The sequence below is a fragment of the Balearica regulorum genome, chromosome 18 (genome assembly GCF_011004875.1).
Source record: "Balearica regulorum gibbericeps isolate bBalReg1 chromosome 18, bBalReg1.pri, whole genome shotgun sequence".
Classification (NCBI taxonomy): Eukaryota; Metazoa; Chordata; class Aves; order Gruiformes; family Gruidae; genus Balearica; species Balearica regulorum.
In genome coordinates this window covers 6,765,383-6,784,427 of record NC_046201.1, presented here as the reverse complement: position 1 = coordinate 6,784,427, position 19,045 = coordinate 6,765,383, and the positions used below count along the sequence as shown (strand labels likewise).

The following is a 19,045-nucleotide window of genomic DNA, read 5'->3' as shown; positions in this document are numbered from 1 at the left end:
AGTGTCTAAGCAGCTTCATCTTCTGATTTCAGCAAGAGATGAAGATGTTTGGAACAAATGAATTTAAGTAAGCTGCTGTGAAATCACTGGGCTTTAAGCTATCCACACTGCTAAATGCCATTTGGAAAAGAGCGTTCACATTAGGTACATAATATCTGCATGAACAGGTGTAGCTGGATAGCTGACAATTAATAAGGGTAGTAACGTATCAGTTTTGCATATTAATGCTTTTCTTGTTAATGCACAGTTCCTCTGGCTAGACCAATATATTTGTACGTAAGTCCTTTAACTAACTTCTCATCACATGCACTAGACACATGTGCATGTGGTCCTTGTTAGAGTAGTCAGAGTTAAGGAACTGTCCATTTTCAAGCCCATAATTTGGAAAGCAAAGAGCCAAGAAGCTTTGATCGCTTTAATCCTATTAAATATGTTAATGCACATTATATTCTGCATTTTACTCATGTTAATTCCTCTTTCAAATTACTTTAGATTATTGCATGTGTGATTTATTATCACCTCTCAGTGGATGAACAGGACTGTTACAGAAAACTGCAGTAGGAGGAGAAATACACATGTAGATAAAGAATAAGGTTGCCACGATACAAGAAGCACAGAAGTATCATAAATATGCTAACAACAAAATTCACATACTGTTGTGTAAGTAGTATTTGTAGAGGAAAGAGGAAAGTTTTCATTACAGAAGGGAGGGATTTTTTCCTATTCTACATTGTCAATTTAATGTATGTATTTCTAAATTGATTGATATATATATTGATATGCATGCTTTTTCCTCCCAGAAAAAAAATTTTCTATTGCAAGAGACTTCCACCACGTATTTTTAAGAGGTGATTATGCCCATGAATTTCTAGGCAATAAGGTCACTAAATGAGCTGACTGAAAAATAATAGTAAATCTGTCCAACTGCACTTTCCACGTACTCAAAGATGACAGATTCATTAGCGTGCAATAATGAAAATGATATGAAATTATTTTCTTCGTGTTGCATTACACTCTTTGCAGTTATTACCTAGAAAAATAATGCAATAAGTACAAGTAGAGGCCTGCAAAAATGAGAACGGAGAAAAAAAATCCATAGAAAACCATTATTATCTGCTGTTACACAGCTAGTTACAATCCTCTTTATAAATTGCTAGACCAAGACAATAAAAAGGAAAAATGAAGGCAACAGAGTCTTCCGTAGGCATACGTGCTAGTGGACAGACAGCTTTTTCTGACAGAAGGGATTACTCAGCATCTAGCTCTACTTCCTCAAAGCTCAAGTTTGTGCATATTCTTTAAAAAAATTAACTGGCATTGGTGAATTAGCCTGAGATTCTTTACAACGTTTGTTAGCCCTTTTGGTGGCCAGGACTTCCCAAGCAATGACATATTCTGAACAGTCCTTTTAGTGACTACCATACTTCCCATTCACTTAATGGATATACTATTCAACTAGTGGCTATCCTCAATTTCTGACTGCAAAAGCAAATTATTTTAGCCAGAGAATCAATCAGATGTTCAATTTGACTTGTTCTAAATGAAGTTTGTTATCTCTGTTTTAGATTACTTTGAAGTTACGCTGTTGTATTTGTTTCAGACTTCAGAAAGTCCTAAGAAGTGACATGAGTTTTGTAGACTGAGTTAAGAAACAAAGCATATGGCACATACAATATCACTGAAAAAATATTCAAAATAAAATGTGGTCAGAATGCTATATGTACCTCTGGGTGGAGTTAGTTCAATCATGTTAATTTCACAGAAACCAACAGGGAAAATAGAAGGGGAAGTGGCATGGTAACAAAACCAATCAGACCCATCTGCTGCTTCTGAGCCATCAATCCCAATCATAAGATAGCCATCTGCTAAAACCTTTGTAAAGAAAAACAAAATTTTACATTAAATACCTTTAACTCTGTGATAAGGCTAGAAAGAAAGCATGCCATGTTTCAAAAGAGTGAAAAGTAACTCAATAATAATGGAAGTACACTTAGAAGGACATTTAATTGTAACAAAAGAAAAAACCCCAAATCATACCTGTCTCCAAGACCGTGTGTTCTATTGTCAAATGTACCTTTGTTAACTGCAAACTAGGAGATGAACATTTCCTTTTTCTGATCTCTAGTTTATTTTTCTTGTGAACTTAAGCTCTACTTCTAAAGCTTTATAATTCAGCGTACTCTTTAGCTTGCAAGGATATTCTGCACACCATTAGTAAGAAAAGACTCAAAATCATAAACGACAGTCCACAAGGTTATGCAATTCTGCTAAGCTACTTTTTACATTTTTTTCCTCTTAAAACAGATTTCACATGTATGGGATCCCTTTCAACCAAGCTAGGAAAAAAGTACATCCTTAAAATGCCTTCATAGACTTTTGCAAGCAAGCAAGACGAGGTTTCTTTCTGAATAGTTGCAAAACATTTGGTATAATTACCAGAAGATTGTCCTGCAAATTAATCTCACAAACATATTCTAATTAAAGGTAAGGATGAATTTCCAGAGATGAATGTAATTTAAATTAAAAAAAACAACAACAACAACCACCACCTTACATGAGTATATTCTTTTTCATAGCAGTTGCATATAAATAATTAATGGACATATTCCATAAACATTCACTGTGTGAATGAACTGCATTTTTTTTTGTTTTGAGTTTTTTGTTTCAAACCTGAATAAAGGTGAGTGAAAAAAGAACTCCTGTCTACCTTCCCAAAATACACATTTGTTTTCTTACCTTTCTAATAGTGGCCACACATATTGCCGAGAGGTTTAAGGGGTCTATAGCTTCCAATTTCATTCCTTCTTTAAACCATTCTCCAGCTGCGTCAACCTCTTTTACCTAAAGAATCAGATAACAGCATCAGAAGCTAAGAATCAAATAAGCCTGGAACAAAATACAACCCCATACCATCAAAGCAGCAGATTGAAATACCTGTTCTATCATCTCTGCTTACGTCAAGGAAGCAAAATTAGGTACGTGTTTGAATAAAAAAAAGTAATGCTTGTGCTGGTCCTATTTCCAGGACTGAAGTAGAGTTTCAGGTCTGTTTTACATGTCCCAGGAACTAAAGGTCCTCAGTCAACTCTGAGGAAACAGTGTCCTTGCTAGCAAACTCACCTTCATAAATAAATGTGGGGGTGCGTCAAAGTGTCCATCCTGTTTCTTCGTAATATCTACGAGGCATAATAGTACATATTATTCAGAAGTTTTGTTAATACAGTAGACTGTGTGTTTTTCTGAACATGCTAACTAGTAGAATGCAATCATTGGTGTGGGAGGCCCATGGTTTATAATAGGGCTACCACAAAAATATGGAGGACATAGTCCATCTATTTTCCTTACTGACTTCGACCTGAAATACCTCTGTAACACAGTTTCATTTATGAAAAAAAAAAATCCAGTATTTACAAGACCACTTGATTATATCACAGACTGATACAAATATACATAGACGCTTTTGCAAAAAAATCGACAAATAAAATCCCTTCATTATGTTATGACAGAAAGTTATATTTGCACATTTTTTATATAATTATATGTAATCACTTTAAATACATAAGCATAGCTGGGTTTGCCAGCTCTTGAATACTGCTTTCCAAGGGGAATCCCTGGAACTGTTAGAGCTGGGAAGTAGCTGCTGGGAAGTAGCACTGTTCCTGACTTCTCTTAACTACTCTCATTTACAAATGGTTTTAGTGAAAGTTTAAGTGCTAGGAAAATGGAAGGTTTTCCTGAAGGGATGCCTTGTGGAATGTTTTACAGAAATTCCGTTTCTGACAAAGGACACAAACTCAATGGGGCACAGAAATATTCAAAAAACCCAGACTTTTTTATTTAGAAATCTTAAATATTTCATACTACAAGGATTTTTGTCTTTTACATAACAAGGGTATTAACTGTGTACCATCTATTAGACTAGCACTACATCTTCCCTGCCCAGCTCCTAATGCCCTCTAACACATGTAAATCTTGCGATATAAAAATACTAGACAGTAGTCCTTAAACTTGCAAGTAAAAAAAAAATCAGTATCTAATAGGATACTTGTCCATGTTATATTGTACAAAAAGAAACAAACATGCAGACACAAGGAGTTTGTGGAGCAGGACTGTGTAATTCCAGGTTTCAGCATGAAAAATTGAATGCTTGAATACTGCAGTTCACAGTTTTCCTGCCTAGACTGTTAACCACTGTTTATCGTTGAATCTTTCTAGATATCGACATGCTACAAAGCAACTAAAATTTTCTTTCGGCTTTTCCAATGCTATAAAATACACTAATTAAACTGAAACTATTGAATGTGATCTAACTGATAAAAGCCCTGGGCCACGTTATATAAAACATATTTTTTTTAAAGATCATTATTCAGGCGGTTTTTTAGTACCGCTTAAGTCAGACTTCTCCAAGCCAACACTGCCCACAAAGACACCTCTAAACCACAAGCAGCTTACCAGATCTTTTGAATCTGTGTCCTATACTTCGAGACCAACCGATATGATGAATGAGTGGACTGTACATATGGCACCAGAAATCATCAGTTTTGTCTTCGCTTTCTTCATACACCAATCTTAACCGTCCCCCAATGACGCTTTCTACAACCGCTACCCTTGTTCGACAAAGGTGCGTTTTGTCAACAACTTCTACTCTCATGGACGTTTTGAATGGGTACTGCATACTCTCAGACACCTTAAAGCAAGAGGAAAAAACCCATTCTGTAAGAATATACTTTTTTTTCCTTAGTCATCTGTCTTCAGCTATTAAAGTGCAGTATCACTGCACTTTTCACTTAACTCAAGTACTTGTTAATCAACCTGCAAAACGACACAAATGATTTCTCTTATATTTCACTGTACACTGGGAAAAATGAAGCAATTCAGAAAACTAAGTAGAATAGATCCTACAATGCTTTAATTGTATCAAATACAGCCCCTAATACAATTCTCACATAGGTTAAAGGAATTTTCCATTGACTTAAGGAAAGCTTGTTCAGTTGTTAACAATGGATCAAGTTTCCTGAAGAAACAATTTTAACCAAAAAAAGAAGACACCAATTTTGTGGGTTTTTTTTTTTGCTTTGCCACCCACTCAAACATAGCACTTTATTTTAATCCTTTTTTACTTTATTATAAAAGGCATGGAAAACAAACCTTCAACATAATTAAAGGTGGTGACTCACAAACATATTTCTTTACAATATACCAAAAAGAAAGGAACAGAATGGAAATAGATGTCAATCTGCCTTGTGACAATACATTCTGTTTAAAAATCAGTATCTGTCACTTGCCATTTCCATTATGAACTCCCCCCAAGTGTTGAGACCGTGCCAATTTAATTTGGCTTCCAACGGAGCCGATTTTTAAATAGAAACGAACAACTGCAGAAAGGTGTGGGGTTTTTTTTTTCTGAATATTAGATGCAGTGTAAGACAACAATACAATAAGTCTCCTATTCCTACTGAAAGCTGTGTACCATCTCACAATAATAGTAAACTTATAGAACACTATACAGGCAGCTGCCACACTTAAAGACATGACAAAGACAGCAAAAAACTCATCCAGAGCAGATGAAAAATATTAACATTCAAAAGTATGTACTTCATTGCATCTAGATACGTGCTATATTAACAAGTTTTGTTCAGTTTCTTGAAATAGTGCATGATAAAAATCATTCCTGAATTAGAAAAATAAGTTTTCCTTTTTCTTACATATCACAGGGTAGCTTATTAAGACTTTTTTTTTCTTTTTTTAATTGGGGTATTTTAAAATTAAAAGAGACTAACCAGTTTTTAATGAAAATTACTTTCTGCTAGAAGAAACAGTTTTCCAAATACATGCTGACAAGCGTGGACATAAATGGAGAATAGAGATTTCAAGGAAAACTGTATTTAAGGGAAGAGACTACTGTATCACCTTCACTATAAAAGGAGCTAATGTGCCATTGTAAAATACTTCAGTTCTTCACATTGTGCTGCAATTTCGTTTATAGTACATCATTGATATTGCATCAGCCTTACCTTCTGAGAAAAGTCAGGAGGAAGTGTTTTGGCACCAGTAAGTCGTTTCACTAGAAAAGCTTTCCAGTTTGTGTATTTGTGTTGGATGGCTGTTGCAAATGAAGGGGAAAAAATAAGCCACTGATTTTTAATTGTGTCCATTAGAGACAATATTAGAGTCTGGAATATGTAAAGAAGAAATCCCAGATGACTGTTAAAAAGCTTGGATGACAATAATGACAAAAACCTCTTTAGAGAATGAATGCTACCCGAGATTAAGTTTATGGGTATGTCAGGGCAAAGAATTTAATCACAAAATATAAATAAAATCAGTGTATGTTCACACCACTGATTAGCTAACCGGTTCCACCTTGATCTTAAAAACTTTAAGTTGCATCAGATGGGCTACTCCAAGAAACACTTTCAGCATCAGTCAAGTCCTTATTTTTCCAAAAGTTAAAATGATTTATTTGTAACAGTTGGAAGAGTTGCTATGGTAAAGAAAAAACAAGTTTGATATCTGAACCATGAGCAAATTTAGTTTAATAAAGAAAGACTTTTATATCAATCAGTAAGGCTACTATTTACATACTTCGAGGAGGGACTAGGGGCTTCCCACTGGTTGCACACCAACCAACTGGGTGGATGTCAGACCCACAAACGTTGCACCAGAAGTCAAGACTTGAATCATTTTCAAAGCCTTCATATCTTAGCAGAGCATTGTAGCCTGAAAGAAAGCAGTCCCATTTAAAAGAGACAAAATTTAAACAAGATTATAAAAGATCTATTAATATTTCTCTACCAATCATAATGTATATTACGCTGGATTTTCTAGACTAGAACTTTTTATATAACATTATTCTTAGGGCACATTGCCACATGTTATTAATGCACAGAATGGATTACTTTGATAAATGTGCATGTGCTATCATGTAAGCCAAATTTTAATTAAAATTCTTGAACTAGAAACCTTTACAAATCACATGTAATAGGACAAAATTGATAAATTACCCACAGTATCTGCTTTTTCATATCTTAGCTACGTGACCTTGAATTTTTAACTTTTAATGAAGAAAAGTGATCCATATAACAAGGCTTACTTGTTAACTATTATACAATTTCTTATGTCCTCATTCATTCTGCACTGCTCTTACTGTACTCTTCAGCAATATAAAAATCCCAGGTGTTCTCAAGCTTCACTGTAAAACAGCATAACAGAGCGACAGAGCTAACACATATAACCTATTGACACAGGTCTGACAACCTAACCAGTGTCAATATTCTACTAACCAGGTGACCACTGACTAAATTCTTAGCTCCCTTCACATCATTGTTTTGATTATTTTAATAATTTCAACTAAAATATATTCACCTGCTAATTTTACAATTCCAGCTATCCAGAAGACTTTGGTAGGTAGGCTGCAGTCGGTGTTTGGAACTTCCACTCGCACTCCTTCTGAGATATCACCCCAGCATGTCCCCATAGGTGCCTATCATTTCAGGGGGAAAAAGTCACCAGTTCACCACACGAATTTTTTTTTTTTTTTTCACATTCATGTTTTACAAGCAACTTGGAGACAAAAAAAAATCAATATAGAGAATAAGACATAAGCGTATGTTTAGAAAACATTCATTCTATGAAAACCCAGTTTGGTTTTCATTCAAACCTTATGTGTAGTATTGTAATTGTATACTATTATTACTGTGTATTTCCTGCAAAAAATCCCATAGGATTCCAAAGTTTAAAAATCTGTAAAGCACAAGCACAAACTGCACATACTCACAGGTCAGTGTTTATTTTACTATGTTTCATCTAGGTGCATGCTGCCGATTTTAGTGAGACTGGTGTAATTCCTCTGCAATTTTACTTGCAAGAAAATTATGGTACTTTAAATTCGTAACTGTACCACAGACATCAAAATCTTCGCATTCTGTAAATCAGAAACATTCCTGAAAAAATGCCTAAAAATTATTTCTTGCATCTATTCTGACAATTTATTATGGTGGGGTTTATCACCCACTGGTTCACATCCCCTCAGAGGAACAGGCTTTCATATCACCTACAAGCGATCACTCCATCAAGCATGCAAAAAGAATAGAAGGCTGAATGGCATCTTTTTAACGCATGCCAAATGGCAATGCACAGCTAGATTCCTCACACACTGTCCTGAAAGCTTAGACTAATGTGTTAGTAACAAGAAATACAAGCTTGATGAACTATTAAGGATTTGGGGAAACTGGAAATAAAAATTATGTTTTGTTGAACAGAGCATCATGAAAAGACAGTCAAAGATGATATTGAGAGATACCAGAAATGCAATGTGCTGAAGAATCTAAAACCACAGAAGTTACTCAACTGAAGTTATATTGGTAACAAAATAGGAAGTGACTCACTCTACATTAAACTAGAGACCACCACCAAGGGAAAGATTCAGATTTGGGGTGTTTTAGAACACTAGTCATATCAACTCTAAGGTGTTCTGAAAAAAAATTACTACCCAGATATCAGAGACAATCAAAGAGGTCCCCTGGTTCTGCACCACAGTGGGCAGACAAGATCCTGAGGCTGCATCTCATTTACAAAGCTCTTTGCAAACACAGAGAGCTTAACAGCTCAGTGGGAATAGCCTCCAACTTTATTCACTTGTGGCCGTCAGCCAAAATTCTATGAAGTCGGATTAATCCTGAATTATTGGAAATCACAATACTGGAATTTTGCTGGCAATCAGCAATAGCCAACTAGCAACAGAAAAAGAAAAACTTTTCTTAAAAAGGGATACCTTTCACTAGTAGAAATATTTCACGCTAGGCATGCAAAACTTAAAACTTGTTTGAACTATTAAAGGAAAAATAAGTTATTGCAAGAATGTCAGTTTCTTAGTCTTGAAGCCTGGTCTCTTCATGTTCTGCTATGTCCCATCTACACCAGTCTAGAGTGCAGAGCTCTTTTCTGCCATCTGGCAGACAGAGAGAAAAAAAACAACTTGAAAGATGATGGCTTATTTTCACACACAAAATATGCAGATACAGCTTCTTAATCAAGTCCTATTACATATTCACTATCATCTCTAAATTAACATGTGTAGCTTTTTGAATTGAATTGGGGAATTAAACTTCTCAAACTGCATATTTTAGTAAATCTTGTTGCCTTGTATAGAAATACAGATGAAGCCAAACAACCAAAATTGCAGTGCTGAATAATTTCATAATCCAGCTGCACTTAACTGAAATATATTTTACTGCCTGCTCATCTATTCAGTTGATTCAGAATGAAAAGTATATCAAAACACTTTTCCTCACATCAACCAGTAATGAATATATCACAAATTTTTATTTCTAGAACGTGGATTGGTATAGAGGGAAATAGCAGAAAGTTAAATTTGTCCTTGTCTGTGAAAATAGTGGTTCTGCTAGTTCTCCTACACCAATCCATATGGCTCACCCTTCAGAAGAAGGGAGCCATCCTGTGTAGCATCACTACTGAAATGCCAGATAACATTTCTGTCCTGAAGGGATGGCTTACAGTATATACCTGGTATACTGCCCCATCTTTTCCTTTTTGACTCATTAGGAATATTCTTAAGGGAGGAAGACTGGATAAACCAGGGCTGTAACAGCCATCTTCCTTCATGTCTTCTCTGTCTTCATCTGATTAATCAATCTATGTTGCACAGTGCTTTGAAAAACTCACAAAGCACTACGTGAGTGTTAGGTCTTATTCATGTGCTGGCTGGAAGGATAACTCTGAAGTCTGGATTGGCATAGTGCGAACTAGCAGAACCATAATTTACAGGTAAGAACAAATTTACCTTTCAGACTCATGACGAAGAGATCCACTTCATGTCACTCCCAAACAAGGGAAGATCTGGTTCATCGCTTCCTGCTCCAGGAGATGACTTGGGAGGGTTTATCTGTGAGCAGCAGCTGCCTTCTCTGCAAGGTAAGTTGCAATCAGGAAGGTCCAGTTTTAGAGTGCCTAAAGGCTAAATATCCCCACATGCCTCCCTGAATAAAGCTCTTGTGGGTTAAACAATTGGCTTCCGAAAGTTTTGGGTGGCACCGACATTGCCATTTCAGCCTTGAATCAGGATTTTCATGGCAAAGCGATGCTACCAATTCCTGAAGCATAAGGATCCTATGCTGATACCTTGTGTGTGAACAGAACCCCCACAAAAAGTAATGCCAGAGAAGACAATGTGCAAAATGGTGTAAAATAAAAAAGTTCAAGGCAAAGCACTGCCACCTAGTGTAAAATCCTGGAAATGCTCCCTTAAACGATTTATCTATTTAAATAGCAAATAAAAACCCACAAAAGAATGAAAATATTTCAGCTCAGAATAAAATTCACCTGGAAGAAAGACTAAAAAAATTCTTAACTTCAGAAATTGTGCATCTCACTAGCAACAGAGTGGAAAAGAATAATCAGTATTAATTGTGCATCAAGTTGTACATTAAGCAGTACTGATGAACAGCTCAAAAGCACTGTATTTGCTTTCATTTCTATGAATGATTTGGGCTAGTAAAAGCAAATATAGAAAGTAAAAACTGTTTAGAAGGAAATGAAATTGGAATGCAGGTTAGCAATGAGCACATTGTATGTTACTAAACTATAATGCAATATCAAGAATATTAAATTTAGGGGTTTCCTCCTTGCATCAGCTACTGCTGCGTGTGTCTGATTAATGCCATTTGGCAAAAAACAAGCTGCAAGGTGCACAAACTGTAATTCTGGCTTGTCACAGGCTTCCTATATGATACAAACCACAGCAGCTTCTGTACTTCAATTTACCGAACTATAAAGCGGGCATAGTTGTACTATGAGTGAGTGTACTAGTGAGTGTCCTTAGTGTTACTCAACACTGAAGTCTGGAATAAAGGTAACAGGGAAGTACAAAAGCCACATCAAAAGACTTTGAAATTAATTCTTCTCATACAGAGAAAGAGATAGAGAGAATTTCAAGATTTAAATGCTTTAATTCTAAAATGTAACTGTCTTGAATTGAAGAGGAAATAACTCTCCAGGCAAAAAAACTGATCTGGAAAAATTACATCAGATCTGAAATAGTGAAGTATGCCAGGTTATTAAAAAAATAAATCGATAAGCCAAGTCCCATATCTTATAAAACCCTTAAATTTTCTTTAATATTAAATACCAATGTTCCCTATTAAATAGCCATACAGATATACACAGTAGAACAATATACATATTTTATCTAATAACAAATTTAAGGGTAGATATGCCATAATTTTACTGTCAATTCAAGACTTTTGTTTTGAACAGAATAAGCTCTATATAATCAATCTCACAGACACACACAACACATGCATAGAATCTATAACATGGATGGTAAACAAACATCAACGAATACAAACTTTTACAAATCAAAGCAATATAGTACACCGGAAATGTAAATAATCTTTCCAAACAGACAAAAGAATATTGGGGTTTTTATTTATCAACGGGGGGGGAGAAGAGAGAAGAATCTAACAAGAGACTACTAATGTGTTTTCAGATTCTGCCTGGTTTAAATAATATATTTTTCAAAGAAATAATTACAGTAAAACTAAGTGCAAATCACACCCTTGTAACACTAACTAATGTCCACCCAAGAAGTAAAAATCTCCAAAGGAGACTGCAGGAGTTGCATTTTACTTGCATAAAAAAGGAAAATAGGGACAGAAAAGAAACATTCAGGCTTAGTAGCACTGCTGCCATGTAGTGAAAATTTTCAAAGTAAAATGCAAACATTAGTATTGTATCAGTTCACATTATTGGTGTACCATTCAATTTAATGAATGAAGCAGTAAGAAAGGAAGATAACTCCTTTTAATATGAATATTAGAGCATAATTTACAAGTGACCTAACTATTGTAGCTGTATCCTAATTAAAGGTGCCATACATCATGAGGCATTTGGTGTTACAATAGTACAGCCCACATTATCAAACAATGCCTTTTGATATGAACTTAAGAAATTATTTATTACAGCATGCACGTAACTGTGAGAGCAAAGTGCAAACATGCTTACTTAAGCACATGGAATTTGATAGAAATTCATGAAGCTATACTAATGCAAGGCTCTGTTCTGGGCAATAGTTAAGGCCTCTACACATAAAGGGTGCTATTCAGAAAGTGCCAACTGCCAAAAGCCCTCAAGTCCCACTGATTTATGAGTTGACAGGGCTCAGCATGAATTCCAGAACTGAACAGAAAATATCTCTCTTCTCCCTTACGGACAACTTCCACAAAACAAAATGTTTGTTTTGATTGCAATTTTCATCTGATAATTTTGAGCAAAATGAAACTTTTGTAAGAAGATGGAACACCTCAATTTACCAAATAAAAATAAAAAAGTATGCTGAGAGAACACTTTCCGTCATAAAGTTTTTACTTAAGAGACAGAAAGTACTGAAAATATTTTAAACAAGATCTAATAATTGGAATTCAACAGACATTAAAGATAGATGTTGCTAAATATTCTCGTCATCCCCTAATTACATTCTGTAATGACTGAGGACTTTGTTTGGAATTTTTGTAACTCATACAAAGAAAACCAACCTCTTAATTTCAGATTTATACAAAGCCTTCATTTTCCTCTATTTCTACACTACCTGGCAGCACAACTGACAGGAAGAAGCTGACTAAAAAAAAAAGCCCCAAATTCAAATACGTAACCAAAAGATCAGTTCAACATAATGGAGCAACCCTGACTCATTCTAAAAAGCCTTTCGTAACTTTTTCCAATATTGCATGACCTGGTTGGTTTGATACTCTGTAGTGGATTCGATGATTTTGCACCCTGAATGTGAGGAAAAATAGCTTCACAAGTGTTTAAGAGTCTCCTTTTACTTTTTTCTTTGTTTATGAGAACATGTACCATGAGAGTAACTGGTCGTGTTCAGAACGGTTTTAAAGGACAAAAAACCAAACATACCTATCTAAAAAGCAGCCATACTAGCACAGTTTACAATATAAGTTTCATAGTCCAAGGCCATGAAACATATTTGAATATCAATTTTTTGCAAAAATGAATTCAAGAATTAACATGGACTCTCTCTCTCTCACGCACACACACAAAAGTATAGTACCTATTGAAAAGTACTTACATGTTTAAAACAGGTAACAGGAGCTGCTGTAAAGCTATTGCTATTGATGTAGTTACCCCAGCTGAAACCTTCCACAGGGACAGCTGCTAAAAGAAAGTTATTTTATTTAGGAAGCTGCTAATGAGCCACAAATCTTGTATTACCAAGAATTTGTTTCAGCTCCATTTATATGCCATTACCTGCTTTAGTCTTTGCCTGGTTTTGTAAAGTTGCTTGGTACTGAGCATATGCTGCTAATTTAGCCACTAAGGGTTGTTTTTGTAGAACTTTAGCCTTCTTTGTTGGAGGTTTACCCTAAAGCAAAAAAAAAAAGCTAAGTAAATAAAGTCTTTCCAAACCCCCATCACCAAATTTCCATAGGTCTGTAGCCTCTCTCTGGCACATTTAACTAAAATCAGTCGACTTCCATTCTGTGTTGTTCTAAGTATCACAAAACTACATGTAATATTAAATAAATATAAAAACCAGTAGCAAATAATGTCCAAAAGATGACTTTTGTACTAGTATTCCAACTTGAACAGCATTATAGATTCATTGTTCTTTACCTGAAAAAAAGATATCTTTCAAAAGCAGGTAAAAAGGAAGAACTTTTAATTTGTACCATTGCAATTTCTTGGCATTTGTTGCAATGAGTTTGAGACAGGATATAACAATACTTCCTGACATTTCTATCTCTTTTCTTGAATGTTACTAATATATTTTCATGATTATTTGATTTATATTTTAAGTGAACAGACCAAAACCCATTTTGCAAATCTATATAGTTAAGAAAACCCTCAAAACCAAAACACAACAATGCTAAATAAACCTTTATGCTCTCTAAAGCCAGAAATACTTTCTTGGGTGTGAGAAGCATAGAATTTCAAGTCACTACATATGTGGACTGAAGATTATTCCTGATCTTTTTCTTGCAGGAGGGACACTGCAGCAGAAATGAAATAAGGAGCCAGTATTCTCTGGAATTTGCTCTGCTGAGCAAAGTAATTTGTTCATGACTGATAAAGAGTTTTGAGTTTTGGCTTACAAAATAAATCGTAAAAATTTTAATGTTAAGAAACTTATCTTAAAACATCATGCAAGTTTTACAAGTGTACATGCTTTACAAACTCAGACTATAATAAGTATATAAAGAAAATGGTGTCTGTACCGCTACCTGAAGTCTGGCCAGAATGCTGGCCTTCTTGGAGTTCGATGAATAGCTTCTAGAGCATGACACACTGCAGAAGCGTTTTGTTTTAGAGTAAAAAGCGTCACGGACACCAACCATTCCACACATCTCGCATGTAGCTAATCAGGAGAGAAAAAGCCAAATGTTAAGAGTGTAATATAGATCTCAGTAAAAATGCAGAACAAAGTCGACATAAGGAAAGTCCTGTAGGTGGCACCACCAAACAGTTTTAAAAGGGTTTGTCCCTGAAGAGAATTGCACAGACAACTTAAAATAACACCACCACCACATACGTCAGTGAAACACTAACAACCTCAAGTTCATTGGTAAAAGGGTGCCTCCTTCCTTTCCGCTCCCTATTAATTTTACCACTGGCAGAAGTGAACAACCCAGCTAAATCAGCTAAAGCCGATTTCTGTGTTTTCACGATTCTCAAGGAGACGTCTGCTTTGAATCTGGGCCTGCCAATCTTGATTTCCTCTAAATATTTAATACTTCCGACCTGAAATAAAACCAGATCTCTCTTTTGAACCATAAATTAGTATACCCAAAGTATCCTAGCCCACCAGTATTCTCTTCTAGCTTCAGAGGCCGACAGCATCACCCACTGAGCTGTTCCACAATGAATAAGAATGTGACCAACTTATGCCAATAAAACAATACCAAGATTCTACCCACAGAGCACTCTACTAATCACTAACGATTTTGGCTAAAATATTTTTTTCCCCAATAATAAAAGTAATCTTCCCTTTTTTTATTTTTTCCAGTATACGCTCGCTTACAGCTAATAAGTAGCAAACAGGTATACACTGACAGACTTTATACAGTAGCAGTAATCAAGTTTGCCAACTATGGGAAGAAATGTATTTTAATACATGTATATATAACATAAAGGGCAGAGAGAATGTATGCCCAAGCATAGAGAGTACACACCAACATCTTCATCAAAGCTCAAAGAACAGAAACAATGTACATGAGAACATATACATACATATGCATATATACACAACACACATTTGATGGGAAGGCATATGTTCCCGTACTATTTCTTTCCTGACAGCAAGATTCAAAATCTATCTTATTTCAGTTTAGCAAAAACCAAACAATTCTCCCCTCCCAAAACAAACCAACCCCAACCCTTCAGTTTTTTTGGTCCATATTCAATCAGGACCAACATTTGGGATTGGACTTTCACAACTCACAGCACAGGCTGAAAAACATAAATACCAAACTTTCTGTACCCATGCAGCACATACTTACCCATGCCAGATTTGCCATCTGGGTAAGTATAGACCTGTCCATTGTTCTTTATAATTGGGAGACTGGACGGCAAAGGAGCAACCTCCTCTTCACTCTCATCTGAACTGGAGCTGCTGCTGGTGTCCTCACTACAACTATCATAACCGTCAAACATCCCGAATGAATCACGTCTTTTCCTTTCTGCTCGTGAAGTATGTTCTGTCTAAAAATTAAAAAAAAAAACAACCACCAAAAACAAAAAAGACACCCCAACAACAAAAACCCCAAAGAATAGCAGAGTGTTCTGAATGCAAGTATTTCAAAGTCAAGCTTAAAAAGTTCCAAAGGTCGAAGTCAGCCTTCAGAAGTAGATATACTAACAAACTGCCCTATCAGCACAGAGATATGAGCCACATATTGCCAATTAAATTAGTATTAGTAGAGTCCAAACCAGCCAATTTTTGGTATTGTGATATACAGGAAGAAAAACCTCTCTCATGATCCACTGAGAATACACAGTAGCAGTCCATACATTTCTTTTCCTTGGTATCTTCAGAGTTCATTAATCCTGATGTGCTGAATAATGACAGCCACACATCTTATATGCAAATGAGCACATTCCAGATGGCTCCAGCCAATTTCACTAAAATTCATTCATTTGAGAAAGCTGGGCAGAGGAAAGACAGTTCAACCAAGAGGGCACTTATTCCATGGGAACAGAAATGAGAGTATATTATATCTCTGCTCTCATTGGCTTCTGGGGTTGCCAATAAATCAGTCAGCTTCCCTATGATTCAGTTTCTCACGTGTGAAACAGGAATACCTCCCTACCTCACAGGGATGTTCTGGGGACTAATACATTAACAATTATGAAGAGCTCAGTTACTATGGCAATAGGGTCTGTATAAATGCTAAAAGATAGAAAGGTGACTAATTTGCCACTGTCATATATGAAAACTTGTTACATAATAGAGTTCGCCTATAACAAAAAAAAATCTGAGGTCTAATAAAAACATACAATTTTGAAGAATGCATAACAGATAAGCAATTTCCAGCAAAGACATTAAAGTATAAACAATAGATTAACTGATGTCTTTTTTTTCCTGATGCACATCCAATATATGCATTTTAATACAGTGACAATTTTCACTTTATCGATATCTTACACAGCTCTACTGAAACAAGGCGACTGCTATGTGAGCTGCCCTCATTAAGCTAAAAAAAATTCCAAAGTATTTCCACTACCTTTAACAGTATCTACTAAGTTTAAGAGGAAATAAAAGAGTTAAAGAGAAGACAAAAATTCTACAACAGAGCACAAGTTAGGAGAATGAAGCACAGCCAAGAAAACAGAAAAAAAATATTAAGAAAGCCTTTGCCTCTACTTCCTTTTCCAAGAGCTAATTTTATTTAAAAGCCATTGTAGACAGAAAAATAATAATATATGATTGGACTTTTCCTTCTTAAATTGCATTTGGATTCATAGCTTTAAGATTTCATCACACTAATTCCCCAAATCCCTTTCCTAGAGAGTATATGCCTGAACATCTTCATTGTTGGTTCTCATCCGAGCCTTTTCCTGCCATGCTATCCCTTTATTGTAATATTCTCTATTCTCCTTTGCAATCTGACTAAATCCTATTATGGAGGGATTTCCTTATAGTTAAGAGGGAAAACTGATTTCCACACTGACCCAATCCTAACATTCAATTAAAAGAAAAAAAAAAACAAAAAACCAACCAAAAAACAGTAAGCACAAAAGGTTATGCAATAAGGTAAACAAATTTAAAACACTTAAAGCAGCTCTGAAACAAAACAACAACAACAAAAAATCAGTGTAATGTTAATTATGCACACATTCCTCAGCAACTATTCAAAATTATATTAAAACCAATCAAAACTTAGCATAGGGCATAACTTGACATCTCCTTGAGGGAACCGACATCTGCCTGAGGTAGCTAGGGTAACAGTCGCGATCGTTAGAGGAAACACTGCATGGTGGCAGAACCCCACCTAGTCCTGACCTGCACTGGTAACAAGTCCTACCTGTACACCATTACTGATGCTATTAGCCAGCAGATGCCAGATCAGTTATTTGTTTGTGTGTGCACGTGCACGTAGATTAAGGCAGAAGTTGAGCACAACGTTGCCATGGATACCGTGTTCTGCGAACAGTGCCCATAATTTACAGATCAGAACATGAAGACTAGTCATCTTCCTTGAGATTTCATGAACTCCTTAACGTCTCACAATACTTAACTTTCCCTGACCACAGCCTCCGCTAAGAAACAAAACGCAATACCATATTAACCATTCACAACAGTAACACCAGAACACCATGATGCCTTCTAGTATTACAGACAGATATTAGCAGTGTTTCAGAGCCCACGTGCAGGATCTCCTTCCTCATTCACTCATCCTCCCTAAGTCAGCTGATCCGGTTTCACTAAGAGATTAGGGCCTCATCCCACATAAAGGAGGACTTCAACCCTTCAGCGGAGGCTGCAGTACAAGGTAGTCTTGGGACATTCCTTTTCCATTCCAGACTGGAGAACTCTGGACCCACGCGGCAGCTCTGCTTTGCCCAGTTACTTTGCTGGCAGAGATGTGAAATGCTGTACCAGCAGCGGAAGAGAAGCACAGCCCACTCCCAGTCCCTCCGACTCCCCATGCTACAGTAGAGAAACTCCATAGCCAGCTGACCTGGTTTTCAGCTGGGACAGACTTAATTTTCACAAGATGCTGGGAGGGGACACAGCCAGGACAGCTGACCCAAATGGATATTCCATACCATATGACATCATGCTCCAGATGTAAGGGGGGGAGGAGGAGAAGGGGTCACTGCTTGAGGACAGGCTGGGCATCAGCCTCCAGGGGTGAGCAAGTTGCATTGTGTATCACCCGCTTTGTATATTCTTTTGTAAGTGTTGTTATTATTTTCCTCTTCCTTCGCGGTCTCAGTAAACTGTCCTTATCCCAACCCACAAGTTTTACCTTCTTCCGATTCTCCTCCCACCCTGACCCTGCCAGTGCTTAGCTGCCGGCTGCGGCTAAACCACACGCCAGCACTGCTCCCACTGCAAAGGAAGGTGAAAGAAGAAACAGGAGGTTAGAGGCAAGATGAAGGACCAGTGGCACAGAAGGGAAGACAGTCTGCTCTGAGCAAGTTGAAGCATGGTGCAAAATTACAATTGTAGATACCACAACAGCACAGTTGAGTCTTTTTTTTTTTGTTCTTCTTTTGCATCACATATATTTAGAACCTCAGTATTACTGCCAAGCCCTCTTTGCCAAAATACCCACAGATGAGAAAGATAACATTTTCACTTCCCGTATAGAAAGTTGGGCCCTCTATTAAGAGAATCATTCTTCAGCATTATACGAGTTCCTAAGTAGCAATCATCAAGTTTGTCGAGTTTAACTACACTGTCAAAACAAGTCACCTTTCCATTTACTTTATATTCGGCCAAATCGCCCCAGTTCAAGTTATGAATGATTCACAACAGCAGCTTTTCTTTTTTATAAAACATTTTTATCCA

The 19,045-nt window shown here is 36.3% G+C and overlaps 1 protein-coding gene across 11 annotated transcripts in view; it reads right to left on the bottom strand.

Moving 5' to 3' along the window:
* The window catches only part of MBTD1 (mbt domain containing 1), a 36,095-nt gene that overhangs the window by 11,695 nt on the left and 5,355 nt on the right, over positions 1 to 19,045 (bottom strand). For 8 of the 11 annotated variants that reach the window (XR_012838279.1, XR_012838280.1, XR_012838277.1 and 5 more), the window contains exons 3-13: positions 15,528 to 15,729; positions 14,247 to 14,386; positions 13,279 to 13,393; positions 13,100 to 13,185; positions 7,366 to 7,483; positions 6,586 to 6,720; positions 6,015 to 6,103; positions 4,453 to 4,687; positions 3,121 to 3,176; positions 2,737 to 2,841; positions 1,725 to 1,872 (exon numbers count right to left, since the gene is read on the bottom strand). Coding sequence is in view for 5 of the 11 variants with exons in the window: in XM_075770803.1 (XP_075626918.1) it covers positions 1,725 to 1,872; positions 2,737 to 2,841; positions 3,121 to 3,176; positions 4,453 to 4,687; positions 6,015 to 6,103; positions 6,586 to 6,720; positions 7,366 to 7,483; positions 13,100 to 13,185; positions 13,279 to 13,393; positions 14,247 to 14,386; positions 15,528 to 15,729 (1,429 nt within the window). In the remaining 6 variants the exon portion in view is untranslated. The remainder of the gene's footprint in view (positions 1 to 1,724; positions 1,873 to 2,736; positions 2,842 to 3,120; positions 3,177 to 4,452; positions 4,688 to 6,014; positions 6,104 to 6,585; positions 6,721 to 7,365; positions 7,484 to 13,099; positions 13,186 to 13,278; positions 13,394 to 14,246; positions 14,387 to 15,527; positions 15,730 to 19,045) is intronic. The other 3 variants (XM_075770802.1, XM_075770804.1, XM_075770801.1) reach the window with 2 other exon arrangements.